At 42.9% G+C, this 22457-nt stretch overlaps 2 protein-coding genes across 8 annotated transcripts in view; both read left to right on the forward strand.

Moving 5' to 3' along the window:
• CAPRIN1 (cell cycle associated protein 1) overlaps positions 1 to 3745 on the forward strand; it is a 47245-nt gene extending 43500 nt beyond the window's left edge. For 3 of the 4 annotated variants that reach the window (XM_003910052.3, XM_021925926.2, XM_017948498.3), the window contains one exon: positions 1135 to 3745. In XM_003910052.3, coding sequence (XP_003910101.1) covers positions 1135 to 1199 — 65 coding nt within the window. In that variant the 3' untranslated portion in view covers positions 1200 to 3745. The remainder of the gene's footprint in view (positions 1 to 1134) is intronic. The other variant, XM_009186323.3, reaches the window with a different exon arrangement.
• A 1800-nt stretch (positions 3746 to 5545) lies between these two features.
• The window catches only part of NAT10 (N-acetyltransferase 10), a 43563-nt gene continuing 26651 nt past the window's right edge, over positions 5546 to 22457 (forward strand). The window contains exons 1-8 of one of the 4 annotated variants that reach the window (XM_021925922.2): positions 5546 to 7466; positions 9869 to 9991; positions 10396 to 10487; positions 13701 to 13872; positions 15354 to 15476; positions 17777 to 17838; positions 20103 to 20217; positions 20319 to 20426. In XM_021925922.2, coding sequence (XP_021781614.2) covers positions 9884 to 9991; positions 10396 to 10487; positions 13701 to 13872; positions 15354 to 15476; positions 17777 to 17838; positions 20103 to 20217; positions 20319 to 20426 — 780 coding nt within the window. In that variant the 5' untranslated portion in view covers positions 5546 to 7466; positions 9869 to 9883. Of the gene's footprint in view, positions 7467 to 7553; positions 7739 to 7790; positions 7811 to 9868; positions 9992 to 10395; positions 10488 to 13652; positions 13873 to 15353; positions 15477 to 17776; positions 17839 to 20102; positions 20218 to 20318; positions 20427 to 22457 lie in introns of those variants that run through there. The other 3 variants (XM_021925923.2, XM_021925924.2, XM_021925925.2) reach the window with 3 other exon arrangements.

Here is a 22457-nt window from a genome sequence, read left to right on the forward strand (position 1 = left end):
ATATTTTAAGGCCAGACACCCTTTAATGGCCGGATAAGCCATAGTTAACATTTAGAGAACCATTTAGAAGTAATAGAACTAATGGAATTTGCAATGCCTTTTGGACCTCTATTAGTATATAAATATCAAGTTATTTCTGACTTTTAAACAAAACCCCCAAATTCCTAACTTACTGAACTAAAAAAAATTACAGGTTTGGAGAGTTTTTTGTTTTTCTTTTACTATGGGAAAACTACTTCCCATTCTGTCAGGAAGTTAACCTATTTAACAATTAGAGCTAGCATTTCATGTAGTCTGAAATTCTAAATGGTTCTCTGATTTGAGGGAGGTTAAACATCAAATAGGTTTCCTCTATTGGCCATAACATGTATAAAATGTGTGTTAAGGAGGAATTACAAAGTACTTTGATTTGAATGCTAGTAGAAACTGGCCAGGAAAAATAACATTTTTCTAAAAATTAATGGATCACTTGGGAATTACTGACTTGACTAGAAATATCAAAGGATATTTGCATGTGAATGTGGGTTATGTTCTTCTTTCCCACTTTGTAGCGTATTCGATGAAAGTTGAGTTCAAACTGATAGCTAAAAATCTGTTTTAACAGCATGCGAAAAGTTATTTTATCTGTTAAAAGTCATTATACAATTTTGAATGTTATGTAGTTTCTTTTTAACAGTTTAGGTAATAAGGTCTGTTTTCATTCTGGTGCTTTTATTAATTTTGATAGTATGATGTTACTTACTACTGAAATGTAAGCTAGAGTGTACACTAGAATGTAAGCTCCATGAGAGCAGGTACCTTGTCTGTCTTCTCTGCTGTATCTATTCCCAACGCTTGATGACGGTGCCTGGCACATAGTAGGCACTCAATAAATACTTGTTGAATGAATGAATGAATGAGTACTGGTGGAATACTCCATTAGCTCTACTCTTCTTTTAGCTAAGAGAACATGAGCAAATTTGCGCATGACAACTTCCAGGACAGGGGAAACTTGAACACTGAAGAATTGACCTCTTAAGCCTAATAATGTGGTGACAGGATGCCCACATGCTTCTTGACTTCAGATGAAAATCTGCTTGAAGGCAAAACAAATAATATTTGAAAGAAAAATCAAATGCCATTTTTGTCTTCTAGGTCGTGGAGGGCCCCCAAGACCCAACAGAGGGATGCCGCAAATGAACACTCAGCAAGTGAATTAATCTGATTCACAGGATTATGTTTAATCGCCAAAAACACACTGGCCAGTGTACCATAATATGTTACCAGAAGAGTTATTATCTATTTGTTCTCCCTTTCAGGAAACTTATTGTAAAGGGACTGTTTTCATCCCATAAAGACAGGACTACAATTGTCAGCTTTCTATTACCTGGATATGGAAGGAAACTATTTTTACTCTGCATGTTCTGTCCTAAGCGTCATCTTGAGCCTTGCACATGATACTCAGATTCCTCACCCTTGCTTAGGAGTAAAACAATATACTTTACAGGGTGATAATAATCTCCATAGTTATTTGAAGTGGCTTGATAAAGGCAAGATTGACTTTTTCAACATTGGATAAAATCTACAAATCGGCCCTTGAGTTATTCAATGGTAACTGACAAACTAAAATATTTCCCTAGAAAGGAAGATGAAAGGAGTGGAGTGTGGTTTGGCAGAACAACTACATTTCACAGCTTTTCCAGTCAAATTGGAGCACTGAACGTTCAGATGCATACCAAATTATGCATGGGTCCTAATCACACCTATAAGGCTGGCTACCAGCTTTGACACAGCACTGTTCATCTGGCCAAACAACTGTGGTTAAAAACACATGTAAAATGCTTTTTAACAGCTGATACTGTATAAGACAAAGCCAAGATGCAAAATTAGGCTTTGATTGGCACTTTTTGAAAAATATGCAACAAATATGGGATGTAATCTGGATGGCCGCTTCTGTACTTAATGTGAAATATTTAGATACCTTTTTGAACACTTAACAGTTTTTTTGAGACAATGACTTTTGTAAGGATTGGTACTATCATTCCTTATGACATGTACATTGTCTGTCACTAATCCTTGGATTTTGCTGTATTGTCACCTAAATTGGTACAGGTACTGATGAAATCTCTAGTGGATAATCATAACACTCTTGGTCACATGTTTTTCCTTCAGCTTGAAAGCTTTTTTTTAAAAGGAAAAGATACCAAATGCCTGCTGCTACCACCCTTTTCAATTGCTATCTTTTGAAAGGCACCAGTATGTGTTTTAGATTGATTTCCCTGTTTCAGGGAAATCACAGACGGTAGTTTCAGTTCTGATGGTATAAGCAAAACAAATAAAACATGTTTATAAAAGTTGTATCTTGAAACACTGGTGTTCAACAGCTAGCAGCTTATGTGATTCACCCCCATACCACGTTAGTGTCACAAATTTTATGGTTATCTCCAGCAACATTTCTCTAGTACTTGCACTTACTATCTTTTGTCTAATTTAACCTTACCTGAATTCTCCTTTTCTCCTGGAGGCATTTATATTCAAAGTGATAATTCCTTCCCTTAGATGCATAGGGAGAGTCTCTAAATTTGATGGAAATGGACACTTGAGTAGTGACTTAGCCTTATGTACTCTGTTGGAATTTGTGCTAGCAGTTTGAGCACTAGTTCTGTGTGCCTATGAACTTAATGCTGCTTATTATCTCATTCTGACTTCATGGAGAATTAAGCCCACCTTTAAGCAAAGGCTACTAAGTTAATGGTGTTTTCTGTGCAGAAATTAAATTTTATTTTCAGCATTTAGCCCAGGAATTTTTCCAGTAGGTGCTCAGCTATTTAAAAACAAAACTATTCTCAAACATTCATCATTAGACAACTGGAGTTTTTGCTGGTTTTGTAACCTACCAAAATGGATAGGCTGTTGAACATTCCACATTCAAAAGTTTTGTAGGGTGGTGGGAAATGGGGGATCTTCAATGTTTATTTTAAAATAAAATAAAATAAGTTCTTGACTTTTCTCATGTGTGGTTGTGGTACATCATATTGGAAGGGTTAACCTGTTACTTTGGCAAATGAGTATTTTTTTGCTAGCACCTCCCCTTGCGTGCTTTAAATGACATCTGCCTGGGATGTACCACAACCATATGTTATCTGTATCTTAGGGGAATGGATAAAATATTTGTGGTTTACTGGGTAATCCCTAGATGATGTATGCTTGCAATCCTATATATAAAACTAAATTTGCTATCTATGTAGAAAATAATTTCATGATATTTACAATCAGGATTGAAGTAAGTTCTTCACACAGTGACCTCTATGAATCAGTTTCAGAGAAGGGATGGGGAAGAAATGCCTTCTAGGTTTTGAACTTCTATGCATTAGTGCAGATGTGAATGTGTAAAGGTGTTCATAGTTTGACTATTCTATGTATGTTTTTTCAAAGAATTGTTTTTTTAAACTATAATTTTTCTTTTTTTGGTTATTTTACCATCACAGTTTAAATGTGTATCTTTTATGTCTACTCAGACCATATTTTTAAAGGGGTGCCTCATTATGGGGTAGAGAACCTTTCAATAAGTCTCATTAAGATCTGAATCTTGGTTCTAAGTATTCTGTATAATATGTGATTGCTTGTCCTAGCTGCAGAAGGCCTTCTGTTTGGTCAAATGCATATTTTAGCAGAGTTTCAAGGAAACGATTGTCACACGTGTCACTGTAGCCTCTTGGTGTAGCAAGCTCACATATAAAATACTTTTGTATATGCACAATATAAATCATCTCATGTGGATATGAAACTTCTTTTTTAAAACTTAAAAAGGTAGAATGTCATTGATTACCTTGATTAGGGCAGTTTTATTTCCAGATCCTAATAATTCCTAAAAAATACAGAAAAGTTTTTTTCAATCATTGTACCTTGATATTAAATATCCTTTAAATATTTCTAATCAGTTAGCTTCTACAGTTCTTTTGTCTCCTTTTATATGCAACTCTTATGTGGGAGACTTTTCCACTTAAAGGAGACATAGAATGTGTGCTTATTCTCAGAAGGTTGATTAACTGAGGTGATCAGTTAACAGCTAGTTGAGCAGTCAGCTTCCTAAGTGTTTTAGGACATTTGTTCATTATATTTTCAGTAATATAACTAGAGGAAATGGAATGCAGGTAAGTGCCGAATTCAAACCCTTCATTTCATCTTTAAGCTCGGAATCTGCATTCCACTTGAGTTCTTGTTAAGCATTCTAAGTTTTAATTGATCGTAAGTTAGATTTCACAGAATCAGTATTGCCCTTCATCTTGTCCTTTTTATAGAGTTAATGGGGAGGAAAACCCCTCAGGAAAATGAAAGTAAATTGTTAAGGCTCATACCTTTTTCCATTTTGAATTCTACAAAAGTTCTGGAAAAGACTAGTGAATGTTTAAAATTACATTAGATTAAATTCTATGAAAGCCTGGTTTTCTCACTGTCCTTGAACGAAGTCTGCTTAAGTTGTTAAAAACCATCCAGCAAAAGCTATAAGTGAAGAATTGCTACTGGTATGAGGAGAGGAAAAGGTTTATGTAAGAAATCTGATAGCCTCATCTTCTAATACACTTCTCAGCCTCTACTACTAATATCCTACTTTAACAAGCCGTTCTGAAGCTAATCCAGTTACGTGAGCAGTACGGCTGTTTTGAGTATAGGCAGTGGAAGATCAGCAGTTTGTTCCTGATCATCTAGCAAAGGCATTTCTGTATTGCTCATTTGGAAATACCAGCTTTAAGTACTGTGTTTAATAGGCAGACACACTGTATTAAGCCACTGAATTAAGGCTTTATTCAGCAAATTAGGGTATCCTTTGCCCAGCATCATGCCAAGCACTAGGCATTTAGTGGTAACAAAAATCACTGTGGTTCCTGCTTTCATTGAACTGTCTAATCAAAGACACTGATATGACACCAAAGTGTAGCAAATGCCATGTTGGAGCAATGTGGTAGATACTAAAGCCATGACGGAGAGTGTATATCCTAGTTAAAATGATCAGGGGAGATAACTGAAAGGGGTAATTGAGTAGATTTGAAGGGTAAGGGGTAGTAGACTAGTCAAAAGAAAGGGACAGAAGAACATATCTAAACGTCTGATCACCAGTGACTGAAAGTACCAGGATCAAGTGGAAAGAGAAAGGACTAGCAAAGTTACAGGTTAGAGAAACAGGTAAAGACTACTGTGGACAGCGTAATAGTTGCATTTCATGTTTTGTCTCTCTAAGAACAGTTGCAAAATGTTTTGTCTCTCAAAAACAGTTGCAAACTATTGAAGGTTTTAAAGCTGTGTGTTGGGCCGGGTGTGGTGGCTCTTGCCTGAAATCCCAGCACTTCGGGAGGCTGAGGCAGGGGGATCATGAGGTCAGGAGTTTGAGACCAGCCTGGCCAATATGGTGAAATCCCGTCTCTACTAAAAATACTGAAACTAGCCGGGCGTGGTGGCATGCGCCTGTAGTCCCAGCAATTCGGGAGGCTGAGGCAGAAGAATCGCTTGAACCTGGTAGGTTGCAGTGAGCAGAGATGGCGCCACTGCACTCCAGCCTGGGTGACAGAGCGAGACTTCGTCTCAAAAAAACAAAACAAAACAAAACTTGTTTGGGGTGGGGATGGTGGCCCACTTAATAAAGTTGCCATTTAAATAACATTCAATGCAATGCTGAGAACAACATACGGACCAAGAGATGGTACGGAGGCTTGTTGGAGTGGTCCATGTGAGAAATAATGGATTCCAACTTAAGGTGGAGATGGGGTGGTGGTGAATGGATTCTGTAGATACCCTATCTCACTGGTCACGACTCGGTATCCTTTGCTGAGTTCTCCAGGCCTTGGATGTCAGACTCTCAGTATTCCAAGTCAACTCCTTGATTACCCAACACCAGTTGCTCAGAGCAAATGTTTTGGGTGCCATCTTCAATTTACTTTTATACCCTGTATCTAATCCTTAAGTGAGTTCACGTAGTTTAACTTGAATATCCAGTTATCTAATACTTTTAACCACTGCCACGACTACCATCCTAGCACAGGTGACTACAATAGCTTATAATTGTTCTCCCGTTTTCTACCGTTGCCTTCCTGTGGTTTAGTTTTTTGGCTAAGAGCCTTTTAAGAGGGCAAAGCACATTTTCTCATTTCCCTGTCCCCCACAAACTCCTGTGGTTTCTCATGATGACTAGAATTAAATTCTAAATCTGGTCCTTCACTTGCCCACTGCTTTGGCCACAGACTGCTTTGCCAGGACTTCTTCCCCATCTTGGAGCTTTTGTATGTACATCTTTGGCATGGGGGAGCATTTCACTCAGATACTGTCAGGGCTTATTCTTTATAAATTTTAGGTCCTTGTTTCATCCAGTGTCACCCCCCCCACCCCCCGTCAGAGGCCTTCCGTGTTCGCTTCTAAAATAGTGCCCTTAGTTACTTCATTCACTGGATACTTTTGCTTAATAGCATTTAAAACAACCTAGAATTAACCACGAGGGGCAGTAACATTTTGGTCACTATCCCTTGTAAGCAGAATAGTGCATGGGCATATTGACATTTTGCTGAATGAACTAAAAAATTTCATGATGAATGTTGGATTAAATGGGTGGTGCTGCTGATGACATTAAAATTGGAAGTGTCTATCTGGGGAAGGGGTTTGCATTCAGACATCTGCGGTATCCAGGAGGAAACACCAAGCAGTTGATAATGCTTTTTGAAGTTCAGCGATCTGCCCCAAAGTCAAGAATGCAACATGCTATGTATAGGTTGTCCTTGTAGTCATGTTCTTGGAGTTTACTGGAAGCCCAGGGGGAGTAATTTCATTTGACGACCATATACAGGCCTAATGGGAGCCTGCAAAGTACAGAGGCCGCAGTCATGGGTAGATTACAGGATTCCCATCTGTAAGATCAGTACTGTGGGGGTGGAGGGACAAGCGAGACCAATAAAATAGGTCTGTCGGCCGAGTTTCCTCAACTTACGGGGATCGGTTAAATTGAGCACAGATAGCTGGATCCGTCGCGTCTCGCGTACCCAGGCTGACGCTGAAAACCCTGGACCTACGTGGGCAGGCCCTGGGGGTGCGGACATCTATTTTGCCCTTCTCAGCCAAGGTACCTTAGTTCGGATATGAAGAGCGTGAAGAGGCAAACCGCACCCAATACCCCAGCTACCGCGAGCTGTGAGACTAAAATGCGCAACCGCAGTGGACATCTAAACCCCAGCTCCGCCTCCGGTGGCTTACGTCATTACTCAGCGACAGCCTTGAGGAAGGTCCCTTCTCGCTCGGCATCGCTGCGACTGTAATGCGCTTGCGCACGTGCAGTGTACCAGTGCCTGAGAGGGGCGCGTGCCGCGGAGCCAGGCCAAGTCCGAGACCCGGTCACCAGGCATCCGCTAGGGGCAGTTAGCTGTGCCTTCTCTTTCGGAGTTGTTCCGTGCTCCCACGTGCTTCTGCTTCTCCACTGGCTGGGATCCGCCGGGCTCGGGACGCAGGTACCCAACGCGGGAGGGCCGCGTATGGATGCCAAGATCGGTGTCTGTGTTCTTCCTGTCCCGAGAGGGGACCGGCCTCAGGATGAAGGCTCTGCATCCGGACTGGCCTACGCCGACTGTCCTCCACCCCTCTTTTGGGGCGCTCCTAGATAACAGAATCACCTCTCCAATACGCAGCCGCTCTGGGCGCGTGCTTCTCGAGCATCCTCGGGGATTGCGTGGCTTGATACTCACCCGCTAAGTGCCTGTAACTGGGGAGTCGGGTTGAATGGGTGGGTGACAACACTTGCTTTCCGTGGAGCTTGCCCGCAGTGCCCGGCGGCAGCTCTAAGCTTTAAACTTAGGTAATCTGATTCCAGATCCTTCCACGTTCTTAAATCCTTCACTGTGGACATTCCTTTATACTTTTTATTCAGCAGTCACATTCAGGACTTGGTTTTGTTTGCCAGTGCACCTAAAGTGGTGCCTGCCACCTAGATGTTATGTGTAGATAGATAAATGAATGAGTGAGTGAAAAATAATCATCTCCTTCAAGGCCTTCCCCATCCAGGCCTTCCATGACAGCTTCAGCCTATAGTAATCTCAGCGCTTCCTTCATCTGACCCCTCACTATAGCTGTTTTTTTTACATCTAATTTTACCTGGTTCTTGTTCCTCATCTCATTCTTTTAAATACCTTCTTCAGGAAGAATGCAAGGTTGAAGTCAAGGGCCTTGTGGTACTGCTTCTGGGGCTCCCACAGTAGTTAGAGCAAAAGGCAGCCCCCATTAATTAGTTGTTGATTGATTTTTGCGGGATCTTTATGTGGCCGGCAACACAGGGTTTACAAGTTGAGAAGATTGGTGAACTGGGAAGAGCTCAGGTTTTGGAGTCGGGAAGACTTGAGTGTGAATTCTGTCTCTCGTTTTTCTGCCTCGGGGTATTTGAATTCTGTATACTTTCTCCTTTACTTATAAATTGGGGTCCTTGACAGTGATTTAGTGTTTTATAATAAGACATATACTAAAATCTGTGTTTGGATTGGAAGGTTAGAAGGGACAGTTAAAGTGTGGTAAGCTTCAGTAAATGAACTTGATGTTTGTAATGCAGTAGGTACCGGAATTTCTAAGTAGCATGTCACTTTTACATCGAAGTAGCATGTTACTTTTACAGTGATATTTCTGACGTTTTTATTGTGATGATGCAATATTTTACTGTAGGTAATCACGGAACTTTTTTTTTTTTTTTTTTTTTTGAGACGGAGTCTCGCTCTGTTGCCTAGGTTGGAGTGCAATGGCACACGATCTCGGCTCACTGCAACTTCCGCCTCCCGGTTTCAAGTGATTCTCTTGCCTCAGCCTCTCCTGCAGCTCCACCACCACTCCTGGCTAAGTTTTGTGTTTTTGGTAGAGATGGGGTTTCGCCATGTTGGCCAGGTTGGTCTTGAATTCCTGACTTCAGGTGATCCACCCGCCTCGGCCTTCCAAAGTGCTGGGCTTACAGGCGTGAACCACCACACCCGGTGAGAACTTTTGAGGTCTGTGTACAAAGGCTTCAGTATAGTTTTCCCTAAAATGAGGAAACATTTGGACACATTACATCATGGAATTATTCATTGATAGTTATTGATTTCCCTGACTTTATTAGTAACACGTGAATTTTTTAAGACTCCACAAAAACAAAAGAACAAAATAAAAGTCCCACCATCTAGAAGTAGCTACTTTATACTTTGATACTTCCTTCCAGCCTTTTTTTTTCCCCTCTGTTATGTGTATGCATTAGAAATGTTATGATACTTTATTCTGTCGTGATTCTGTCATAAACATCTATATCCATATCCTTAGTTATTAAAAATGCTTGGCTGCGTGTGGTGGCTCACGCCTGTAATCCCAGCACTTTGGGAGGCTGAGGCGGGCGGATTGGGAGGTCAAGAGATCGAGACCATCCTGGCCAGCGTGCGCCTGTAGTCCCAGCTACTCGGGAGGCTGAGGCAGGAGGATTGGTTGAACCCAGGAGGCAGAGGTTGCAGGAAGCCAAGATCATGCCACTGCACTCCAGCCTGGCAACAGAGTGAGACTCCGTCTCAAAAACAAACAAAATGCTTTAGATATTTGGATATACCCTATGTATTTTAGTCATTCTCCTACTTTTTTGAATATACAAGTTTCTGATTTTTAAAAAGTCTTTAATAGAGGTGAATTACAGGCTTCCCAGGCTGAGGGGAGGTTTTCTCACCTCCGAAGCCCAAGGTTTCCTGAGTTTAACACTAGAGACTAATGTCTTCCCTATGGAGCTCTTAGAGGGTTAAGTAAGACAATATTTATAGATATGCCTAGCACAGTCCCTGGCCCCACAAGAGGCAGCCAGCTAATGTTCCTTAGACAGTCTAGTGCACATGGCCAGTTGTATTTCTTTCTCTTTTAGTAATAATTTTTCACCATGCATCGGAAAAAGGTGGATAACCGAATCCGGATTCTCATTGAGAATGGGGTAGCTGAGCGGCAAAGATCTCTCTTTGTTGTAGTCGGGGATCGAGGAAAAGATCAGGTATGACCCGGTAAATGTTTCCTGAATTACTTTTTCTCTTGTCCAAAAGACTCAGCATGTTTAAGCACTCTGGTGTTTCAGGATATAATGGCATTAAGATCTCTTTGGCTGGTAAGATGCCTAGTGGGAACCTTTATTTCCTGGAAGTGGTGAATTCTCTGTATTTAGATTGATTAGCAGACAACTAATACCTTTTGAAGCCTGGGGTGGTGGGTTGACCACAAGGTTAACTGTATGTGACGTGGCTTCTAGTCCAAACCTGGTCATTGGTCGCCTTGGGACCTTGGGCACTTCCCTTCCCTGGCCCTCAATTTAGTTTCCACATCTGTCAAATGAGGTCTTAAGCCTGGCAGTCTCTAAAGTCTCTTTTGTGCCTGAAATTCTGTGACTTTTTTGTTTGGCAGGTGGTAATACTTCATCACATGTTATCCAAAGCAACTGTGAAGGCTCGGCCTTCAGTGCTGTGGTGTTATAAGAAAGAGCTGGGGTTTAGCAGGTAAGCTGGGCTCTTCATGTGTTTTATCCAACTTACAATTCCTGCTCATTAGTTAAATGCCGGGAAATGATTCCTTGACATATTTTTTGTGGGTCTTTAGTGGAGGTGCTATCTCTGAGGACAAATGGAGCTGATATCCTTTCTTCATTTCTGAAAATAAGTTTCAAATCATTTTCATGCTTTTTAAGTCACGAATCCAATGCCTTGCCTTCTGCGTATGGTTTTCCTTCCTGCTTTTCTAGGCCGATTAAGCCCATCTCATTGCAAGTTCCTTCAAACTGTCTTTCTTACCTCAAATTTATTCTACCTTTTCACTATATCTTTTTTTCTCCCCTTCTTTGATGGAGGGGGATATGTCTCATCCCATGTCCAAGGAAAACCCCTTTATGTACCCTGTGTCTCCTCCCTCACCTCTTTCAGGACCTTATTGTCTTTCCTCTACTGGTCACCCCATACCCTTTGGAAACTTTCTCCTTCCTGTAAACATGCTCAGATTTTTCTATTATCAAAAGCTGATTACTTACATACCCAGATTTCTCTCTCAGGTTAGCATTTCCTCCCATTTTTATTGCCATATACCTTAAAACAGAAATCTTTTGCATTTAGTGGCCACTTTTGCAGTCTGGTTTCTGCTTCTATAATTGTGATCAAATTGTGCCATTAGACATCCCCAGCAGATTGATGCCTAATGGGTCAACTTTTCTCTCTCTCTCTCCTCCTTTTCAGAGCTCTGCCTCTTCTTCTACCAGTTCACTGCTGTATTGACAGTAGGCTATTTGAAGCTGTGGTAGTCAAGACTTGTAGTCACAGATAACAAACTTTCAACACAAATACAATTTGGCACAAAGGGATTTCACTGAGGTATATGGGATATTTCCTGGAATCCAAGGGGATAAGATTTCAGCCCTACTCACGGGTGATCTAGAGCCAGAGTGCTAATGTTCCCAGCTCAGTTTGTCATCTCGGCATATCTGCTCCATGCAGACCAGCTTTCTCACTGCAGACCAGCTTTCTGTTTTCTGTTGTCCCCCTAGTAGAAACAACACTGGAGTTTTCCTTGTTTCAGGCCCAGCCATGTGGAAATCAGACTTTTTCCCAAAATTCTGGTGGAAAGATGCCTATTCCTGGCCAGAGGAGGGAGGGTGGGGTTGGTCATAGTATAATAGGAAGTTGGAAGTTCTACCTACAACTTTGTGTTTGGAGAGGTTTGGGATGGGATGGGGAGTGCTGTTCCTTGGCAGATAACCACCATGGCATCATCTCAGAAATAGTCTCGTTTTTTGGCTTCAGTGTCTTTACTCAGACTACCTTCCGGAGCTCTTCTCTTTCCCTGGATCTTGTCTCCTTACTCTAAACCTAGCTGGCATATGCGATTCTGTCTTTGAGCCTCTTCTAATTTCCAAATGTGCTCATCTCCGATCTGACTCTGAAAGCCTGTCTCCAGCTCTGGCTGCTTTATGCTGTGAGTAACCTCCCTGCTTTTCTTTACTCATGCTGTCTCCTCTGCTTGGAATGCCACTTCCACCTCCCTGATATCACCTACTGAAATCCTCCCTGTTTCTCAGGGCCTGCCTCCTCCATGAAACTTTTCCCGAGCCCCCCAGTCATACCTGATGGTTCCTCTACCTTCCTCTGCACTTGTCCTTCTCATATAATGTTTGTCACTGGATGCTCTTGCTTTGGGGTAGAGTCATGTACATACTGTGACTTACATTCATTTTTTTTTCTTTTATCTTTTTTTTTTTTTTTTTTTAACTTTCAGGTGATAAGCTCATTCAGTTAGGAGCCCTCTCCTATTTATCTTTGTATTTTCATATTTTCAACTGTTTTAGCATGTTTGTCATAGGTACTCAGTATACATTGAGTTGGATGTATTAACAGGCTCTAAAATTATTTTAACTGAAATTAGTTCCAGAGGCTAAACTTGCCCCTGTCCTATGGTCTTAAAGTAAAGGGATTCTGCCTAAAGGAAACCAGACAATCATAAGAGCCTTATTGTTGAAATGTGAAAAGTGCAGAAAACCCAAAGATGAAAATAAAAAGCATTTCAGTGTCTAGGCATTGTCAGCATCTAGATGTTTATTACTGGTATGTAGTTTTGAACAATAATTGGTATTCTGTTGTATATAGTCTCATATTTTGAGAGGTAGGCATTTTTAATACAGATTGAGAATAAGGCCTGCTGCCTATCCCAGAATTTTAAGTTTTTAGGGCTTCTGGTTTTCAATATTTTTCATTTGGCAAATGTGAGACGGGTGTGGAATTAGGCAATTCAGAGTCTTCTGGGCAGATTTGCCTTTTGAATTTAAACCAGCTGGCTTCACTTCTAAAAATATATTTTTGTACCTCTTATAGCTCTTCCGCCCTACCCCTGCCTTGCTGTGGCGGAGCATTATGTTCAAGCTAATGCCTGCTTGTAAGTCATGGGCTTAAGGCCTGAGCCAGAAGGAACAGTGGAGATAAACTCACCCACTGCCTTGGTTCATAGATGAGGAAGTGGAGGCCCACGGGAGGAAGGGCCTTTGTTCTAGCTATTAAGTTAGACAACTATGGTAAAATTTTGATCAGCTGTAATCCTCCATTCTAGAACATTCTAGTTCTCTCTTTTGGTAAAGGAAAGGTAAATAGCAGCTGGATATGCAGGGTTTTTAAGACCAAAAATAATTCAGGGATTCCTTAGAGATGTCCAGATTCCATTCTGATCCCTGTGTCCTATATCATTATTGTCTTATATAAGACCTGCCCTCGAAGACATAATCCCACATTCTCAGGAAGGAAGTCCTCTAGGAAGGATGAATAAAGTAATGTGCCATCACCTTGTCTTTCCCACGATCTCTGGGGGAACAGCACAGTGTAGTTGAAGCATTGGCTTATGACTGAGATAATGAGGCCACTCAGGTTTGGTTTCAAGCTCTGGCTTTGGCCAAATGTGAGGGTTAGCTACCCTGTTACCCAACTTTTAAAGCAAAGTATTTGCTCGAGGTCACAGAGCAAAATAGCAGTGTTCACACATAGACTTATCACTCTTACTCCAAGCCCTTAAGCACTCTAATGCCTCTCCACTGCCCTCCACCTGAAGTGGGCCTCACACTTTCAAGTTCCCTACTCACTCTGAAAGTCTAAGTGGGTGATCACTGAGCCTGTCCCCTGGTTCCAACTCTTTAGCCTCTCTGGTTAACTGGCTCTCATGGGACTGGGGGCGTGTGATTGCAGTCACCGGAAGAAAAGAATGCGACAGCTGCAGAAGAAAATAAAGAATGGAACGTTGAACATAAAGCAGGATGACCCCTTCGAACTCTTCATAGCAGCCACAAACATTCGCTACTGCTACTACAATGAGACCCACAAGATCCTGGGCAATACCTTCGGCATGTGTGTGCTGCAGGTGGGTGATATCCTCTAGCCTCTGATTGAAGGCAGAGTCTTGAGGGTTGCTTGGGCTGCCTGACTTTCCACTGGAAACAAATGTACAGTAAGGAGAGGAGAGTCCCATATTCCCTATCCCCAAGCATTATTAGTGGAAATCCCGGCCACTTTCCAAAGTACACTTGGTCACCTACCCCATATAAAAAGAGAATTTTCTACTTAAATCAGCATTTGTCTAGAGACACCGGAACTGAAGTGATGCATTGTTATAACTGGTTCTAACTAGCTAAAGCTGATAAAGCAAATGCCAGAGACTTTGCGTGCCTCTAGGACCCCAGGTCCTTGTTGGCGTTCACCAAAGACTTTCTTGTCCAGTGAGCAATAGGACTTGTTTTCCAACTGGAATACAGACCAATGCACTTAAATGTCCTGTCCAGAGTGCCTGAGTAGCATATCCACCATGAAGGCCCCTCTCCCCGTTTCTAGCCCTTAAAAACCCCTCACTTTATCTCTCAGAGACTACTTGGTGAATTTCTGCACTGGTGTGTATTCTCTTGCCTGGCAAGTTAATAGACTAAGTTTCACTTTGTGTGTGTGTGTATGCATGTGCGTGTAAGCTCTGGTGGTCTTTGTTTTATTCTTTGTTTCTTTGACTCCCGTGCCACCTCCCTTCCCCATTCTCCCAAAAAAGACAAGACAAAATTAAGCACAAATCCCCACATTCAATGTGTTTATCATATACACCTACGACTGTGCCCTTTATTATGTCGAGTTACATACCTCACAAAACATGGGTTGTCTCCTGTACTCCTGGCTTGCTTCCCACGTTGGAGGTCAAAAAGGAGGGCGCTTTGCCTCATTTTCACCTTTACTCAGGGGAATGCCCTGGCTGATCACTGATTTGTAGGGAGTGGTCTTCTGCTTGCTGCCTTGATCAGTTGCCTGAGTAATGACTCCTGGGAGCAGCAGCTCCCCCATGTGGTATAGTTTTGTCAAACAGGTTTGGGCTATAAATGTCAGAAAATGTAAGATGTTTCTGAAATTCAAGTGTGAATCAATGAAGGCTGGAAAATTTGTTTCCAAATAAGATTTTATCAGAGAGGTGTTTGACATATAAAACTAACAATGTCTCTAATAAGAGACCCATTTTTGGCGTATAAAACCAGGTATTCATATATTCGAGGGCTTGGTCCTCTTCTGTGGTGCGCCCTGTGTGTGTATCCTGGGAAGTCAAGGTGGGAAGAAGTACGGTCTTGGCTTTATGCTCCGAAGTCGTCTTTTTGCCTTATCACCTTGCTTTGGTTAAGAGTCCCTTGGGTTGGGCCAGGTGCGGTGGCTCACCTGTAATCCCAGCATTTTGGGAGGCCCAGGTGGGTGGTGAGCCAAGATTGTGCCACTGCATTGCAGCCTGGGTGACAGAGCGAGACTCCATCTCAAAAAAAAAAAGCCCCTTGGGTTGGTATTCGCATGAGTACCCTTTCTCACGCCCCCTTCTTCCAGGATTTCGAAGCCTTAACTCCAAACTTGCTGGCCAGGACTGTAGAAACAGTGGAAGGTGGTGGGCTAGTGGTCATCCTCCTACGGACCATGAACTCACTCAAGCAATTGTACACAATGACCATGGTAAGCATCTGTTTTTAACTTAATTGTGAGGGTTCAAGTACATCTGTTTTTGCTGTGTTCTGCTTTCTTTAAAGAATTCCTGTTGGGCAGCTCCAGTGAGTAGCCAGCACAGCCTCTGGGCTAAGAGCTCTTTGATTTTAACTAGTGAAAAAGTCACTGCAGTTAAATCTCAGGGTCCCTGAGTGTGCCTAGGAATCTCTGAATTTCACCTTTGTTTTCAGGCATTTGCAAATTCTACACCAGTGAGATTCAGATATGATGCAGCTTTTATGTAGTTAAATTTTCTGGAATGATACTGTATAAGGAGCAATGCCAGTGCCTAAATTTGTGTATTGCAAAAAAAAAGGACCATGTGCAGACTCCTCACTGGCCCTTATCCTAATGGATGACTAAGGAACATTTGCTAGTTGTACTCCCAGTTTGGCAAGAATTTCAACTCCAGCAGATATTCTGTTCTCCCAAAGCAAAAGGCACCGAGGACATGGTGAGGAGTTAGGGATGTGTCTCACCTGATGCAGAGCTGGTCTCCTCTCTCTATCAGTGTTGCCAAGTCAGTGTTCAGAGGCAAGTTTTAAGTCATGCCCATGCCCAGCAGCTCTGTAATGGTGGTCGCATTGGACTTGGTCTGATGAAATGAACTTTCCTCAATAGGGGCTGTTTCCTGTCATTACTTCTCCCATCATCACTTGCACTACAGCCCTTTTGGCCTCCTCGAACGTCCTCAGACATGCCCAGCACACACTCATGCTAGAGCCTTGACACTTGCTGTTCCCACTGGAATGTGCTTCCTCTGGACCTCTGCCTGGCTCACTTCCTCATTGCATTCAAGTCCCTGCTCAGATATCACCTCATCCGTGTGGTCTTTCCTCACACCCTGTTTACAGTAGGCAGCTCTGCCTGTCACTCCTTAACCGGCTTTATTTTTCTTCAAAGCACTTGACAGTTACCTAAAGTTATTATTATTATTATTATTAGTCTGTCCTTCTGTACTAGTCTCTAAATTTCATTGGAGGGCTAGGCACAGTGGCTCACGCCTGTAATCCCAGCACTTTGGGAGCCTGGATGAGTGGATCACCTGAGGTCAAGAGTTTGAGACCAGCCTGGCCAACATGGTGAAACCTCATCTCTACCAAAAATACAAAAAAAAATTAACCACGTATGGTGGTGCACACCTGTAATTCCAGCTACTAGGGAGGCTGAGGCAGGAGAATCGCTTGAACTCAGGAGGTGGAGGTTGCAGTGAGCTGAGGTCATGCCACTGCACTCCAGCCTGGGTGACAGGGCAAGACTCCGTCTCAAAAAGTAAAAAAAAAAAAAAAAATAAATAAATAAATTTGATTGGAACAGAGAGTTAGTTTTCTTTGCTGTTGCCTTTCCAGATCTTAGAAGAGTGCCTGGCAGGCCGGGCACGGTGGCTCAAGCCTGTAATCCCAGCACTTTGGGAGGCCGAGACGGGTGGATCACGAGGTCAGGAGATCAAGACCATCCTGGCTAACACGGTGAAACCCTGTCTCTACTAAAAAATACAAAAAACTAGCCAGGCGAGGTGGCGGGCGCCTGTAGTCCCAGCTACTCGGGAGGCTAAGGCAGGAGAATGGCGTGAACCTGGGAGATGGAGCTTGCAGTGAGCTGAGATCTGGCCACTGCACTCCAACCTGGGCCACAGAGCGAGACTCCGTCTCAAAAAAAAAAAAAAAAAAAAAAAAAAGAAGAGTGCCTGGCATTTAGTAAGCATTCCTTAGATATTTGAGAGTGAATGAATGACTTTGTGTTCATATCAGTTTGTTCTTCCTCTCTCTCTTACATGGCTACCTACTTATTCTTCAGGCCTCAGCTTATCTCGGAGAGGCCCTCCCTCACTGCCCTACATAAGTGACCCCCACTTGCTATCCGTGCAGTCTGTATTTCACATGTAGCATTTGCCAAAATGTGTATTTATCTACTCATTTTTCTTCCTCCCTCCATTACACTCCAAGTGCCATGAGAACAGAGGTCATGCTTTGTTCACTAGTGTATACACAGCATATCTGGCACACAGCATGCCAGTTTTATGAAATAAATGAATATAACTTAGGATGCTAGAAAAAAATGTGGAAAAGTGAAAGATTTTAATAAGCAACATTGCATTCAGTGTCTGATCCCAGTTTTAGCAAATACCATTTGGCACAGCAGGGTGTGTGGGAGTGATTTTGTTTCCAGCAAGATTGCCCGTGTCTCCTTGGATAGAGCGTTGTATTTGGACCCTGGTCCTCAGCAGTGTTTGTGTGCCTTTGTTAATGGATGTTGTCTTTCTTTGTTAGGATGTGCATTCCAGGTACAGAACTGAGGCCCATCAGGATGTGGTGGGAAGATTTAATGAAAGGTAGGTCTATAGTTCCTCCCAATTGTGGGGCAGTCACATTGGGAGGGATATTTTTATCTTGGACTCAGCTGAAAGCTTTGCTTTTGCATTGGGGAAAGTAGTACACGATTCCAAAAATGATGAAATTCTTGACAGCAGCAGCAGTTGTGAGACTAACTGGAAGCAGTGAAATGTAGTAGAAACTTGGAGCCAGGAAACCTCAATTTTGTCTTGTTGCTGGCCCTGACAGTTCAGTTAAACCAAGTTACTCTCTCTGGCTCTTAGCTTACTCATCTTTTAAAGGAGTGATTTTTCTGGATCACTGTTTCCCAGAAGATATTTCATAGAACACTAGTTTTTCCAAACTTTTTATTATGGATATGACATATTTGGCATAGTAGAAATGATAAGAAAAATATGGGAGGGGTGAGATGTAATTAGAGGCAGAAAAAGGCGACAAAATGTTTCTTCTGAGCAAAGGATCACCCATAATTTCAAATATGATACACAATTTGTTATCGGAAATTAAATATTTATTTATTTGTTTATTTATTTTGAGACGGAGTCTCACTGTGTTGCCCAGGCTAGAGTGTAGTGGCGCGATCTTGGCTCACTGCAACCTCTGCCTCCTGGGTCGAGTGATTCTCCTGTATCAGCCTCCTGAGTAGCTGGGATTACAGGTGCCTGCCACCACACTCGGCTAATTTTTTGTATTATTATTATTTTTTTTTTGAGACAGAGTCTCGCTCTGATGCCCAGGCTGGAGTACAGTGGCACGATCTTGGCTCACTGCAACCTCTGCCTCCTGGGTTCAAGCGATTCTTGTGCCTCAGCCTCCCAAGTAGCCGGGATTTACAGGAGCCCACCACCATGCCTGACTAATTTTTGTATTTTTTGTAGAGACAAGGTTTCACCATGTTGGCCAGGCTGGTCCTGATCTCCTGACCTCAAATGATCTGTCCCCCCTCCGTCTCCCAAAGTGCTGGGATGAGCCACCGCGCTTGGCCATTTTTTGTATTTTATTTTTAGTAGAGGTGGGGTTTTACTATGTTGGCCAGGCTGGTGTCGAACTCCTGACCTCAAGTGATCTGCTCACTTCAGCCTCCCAAAGTGCTGGGATTACAGGCGTGAGCCACTGTGCCCGGCCATAGAACACTAGTTTTTTGAGAGGGACCGTATGAGGAGAGTTTGGCCATATATGTCTGGGAAACACAGATACTATTTTTCCTTTATGAAGATTTACCCTAGCCTGTTGTAATCTCTGAAAAGTCTTGCAGCAGCAGGGACCTGTTTAACTGATTGTTTCCCAAATTTATCTTACCACAGTTTTTTTTGGCGGGGTGGGAACACCAGTTAGCACCCTGTGAAACGCCTTAGGAAAATTTGATCTAAATCAGTGGTTCTCATCTGGAGCCATTTGGCCCCCTGGGAACGTTGGGCAATGTCTGGAAATGTTTTGATTGTAATGACTTTGGGAGGTGGTGGGGGGTGCCGTGGGCATCCAGTGGGTAGAGGCCAGGGATGTTGCCGAACAACCGGTGGTGCACAGGACAGCTCCACACCAAAGAATTATCTGGTCCGAAATGTCAGTAGTGCTGAGGTGTAGAAATCCGAGCCCTGATGAACCCTGGGGGCCTTTCTCATTTTAACCATCTGTGATGCACTAACTCAGTAGAATGAGCGGATCAGGAGGAGCAGCTGTGTGCTACTGAAATCAACAGAAGCCTGTGAAATCTTTTTCTTGCAGTGGGAGGATGTTTGAATTTTATAGTCAAACACATTTTTTTTCCTGCATGCAAGAACGTTTGTATTGTATTTCTTTGGGGAGCTTTCCTTTCCCCTTGTTCCTTTTATTTCTTTTTCCTAGTGACAGAAGGTGAATTCATTTGTGTTTTTTCCCTGTGTGACTGGTGATCATATGGGGTTGGGTTTGGAATTCCCCATTTAAGGATAGCCTGAAACACCTCAGTGCTAAAGAGCAAGCCTGGGAGGATGAGGGGAGGGCCCCATGGCGTAGGGAATAGCGGCAGTCATGCACAACAGGAGGGCTTATAATTGATCTCCTGGGATGAGGTCTTGGTTTTCTGATTTGCTGTTTAAAGTATGTTCAGGTGCCTTGTGGAGGAGATGCTGAATCATCTCACGCTGCTCTCCAACTGGGTTTTAGCTTTTTCTGGCTTTCTTAGAGACACTTGGGGCCAAATGATTTTTTGAAGAAAAGTTATACTCTGTGTAGACATTGCATGCCCTCCCCAACTCTTCATTGCAGCGGTTTTGTTTCTCAGGTTTATTCTCTCTCTGGCCTCTTGTAAGAAGTGTCTCGTCATTGATGACCAGCTCAATATCCTGCCCATCTCCTCCCACATTGCCACCATTGAGGCCCTGCCTCCCCAGACTCCGGTGAGTCTGTGCTGGGGTCCAGGAATCTGGGGGAGGCTGTGTTTTCTCTGTTGTTCTTCCTGTGGCAGTGACAGACCTTCCCCTTCTCCTCTCTCTGGTAGGATGAGAGCCTCGGTCCTTCCGATCTGGAGCTGAGGGAGTTGAAGGAGAGCTTGCAGGACACCCAGCCTGTGGGTGTGTTGGTGGACTGCTGTAAGACTCTAGACCAGGTGAGTGTGGTGCTCAGAACTTCCAACACAAAGGTAGAATATAGCATACGGAGCGCAACAGAAGCCGAGGTACGTTGACCCAAGACTCAGACCCTCCTTGGAGAAGGGGGCTTTTCCCCCTTGCTCATACTCGTGTGTGCTCAGCAACAGTAGGGCTATTTCATGTTGTCTGGGTTCACAGAAGAAGTCTAGGGATTACCCCCTCCAGTCAGGCGACAGATGGAGCAGATGAATTATTATTTTTTAAAAGACAGAGTCTCGCTCTGTCACCCAAGCTGGAATGCAGTGGCATGATCATGGCTCACTGTAACTTCGAACCCCTGGCCTCAAGCAGTCCTCCTGCCTCAACCTCCTAAGGTGCTGAGATTACAGGCATGATCCACTACATCTGGACAGATTACATTGAAAGAGGAATGCTCTTACCACTTTTTCCAAGAGTGGGCAATATACCTGTGTTCTTCAATTTCAGTTAAGTTTTGATAATATAAAGGTTTTGCCTACAGCTTATTCAGAAGTGAGAGGAGAACTTGAGGCCCCTAGTCTGGTATTTACCCTGGTTCCAGTGTGAGGCCTGATGAGGGCCGGGCCCTCTGGGGTGATATGTACCTGGTCTTGGGTGCAAATAGGCTGGGTGAGAGCTGCCAGGATGCATTTCTGTGCTCACCGAGGTGGTCTGCACTGGTAAACTTGCCTTCCCTGGTAGTTCCTGGGCCATGATGGGAACTGACTGGGTACAGCCCAGAGGTCTTTGAACTGTCAGGTGTGTTCAGGGTTCTAGGTCAGCTTGAGCCAAATGAGCAACATGGGTTGCTGCCCTTGAGAAGGAAGATAGCTGCAGTGACACCTCCCACTTAGGGCTGAGTCCCAGCAGGCTGACTTCCCTTTTCATTCTGGAAATATGATCAGCAGCTACATAGCTCTTTATGCAGCTCTGGCTGCAGGCCCTAGGCTTTTTTGATTCACTTCCTGGTACCCTCTGTATCCAAAAGAGAAAGAGTGAGCGATAGGATAAAGCAGGAGAGACTGATTCTAGTTAAGTAGTGTTATAAGAAAACAAATGGCCTATGACAAAAAAACAAAAAGTTCGTAGAAAAAGAGTACATAAAGAAATAAGAAGTGGTGTTTCCACTTGGCAGTTTCACTCTGCAGAAACAGCTGCTGTTAACAGTTTATTATGTATCCTGCTACCTCTTTTTTCATGCACATAAATGAATTAAATGCAAAGAGTGTAAATGGTCCACTGTTAGACGTTTGGATTGATTCCAGCATTTCCACTATTAGAAACAGTGCTCTTAAGGGATTCTTACAGGTAAGTCTGTGGGCACTATGTTTAGGATACGTTTCCAGAAGAGAAATTGCTGGATCAGAGGTTGTGTGTATTCAAATGGGTGTTGTACCAGTTGATGGAACTATCCAGTGTGTGGAAATGCCTTTTTCCCTACACCCTTGCAACAGTGATTCCTATTAAACTTGTAAGTTTTTTCCAATCTGATATGAGAACATAGGACCATTGTTTTAACTGGTGTTGCTTCTTTAATTAGGAGAGAGGAGGATACCTCCTTCATATAATTATTGGTCATCTGTTGTTTTGTTGTTGTTGTTGCTGTTGGTTTTTTTTCTTTTTTCTTTTTTTGGTCAGCCAGTCTGCTTATTTCCTCTGCCCACTTTTTAGTTGGATTTTGGCCTTTTTTATATTGGTTCTTCATTTTAGGATGCGTTTTAGTCTAGATTTGGTACCTTTCCGTTATGTCATTGGATTTTTCAGAGTTTATAACTTCCATAATATAAAACAAAAGGGTAAAATATAGCCTTCAGGCAAGGCCAAGTTAAGTAGGACCTGGATTCCCTTTGAGTGTTTTCATCTGGAGAAACTCTGGCTTCCTGAAGCCTCTCCCCTTCCATTTGCCTTGGCCTGTGTCTCTTCAGTGTCTTCTTAGCATCGTTGCTTAGGCAAACTTCCTCAGGACCATCTGGCCTTCTTCCCACCCTCAAAGACATATTCCCAGCACAGATCCAGCTGAGGAGCACAGT

Source organism: Papio anubis, chromosome 12, assembly GCF_008728515.1.
Source record: "Papio anubis isolate 15944 chromosome 12, Panubis1.0, whole genome shotgun sequence".
Taxonomy (NCBI): Eukaryota; Metazoa; Chordata; class Mammalia; order Primates; family Cercopithecidae; genus Papio; species Papio anubis.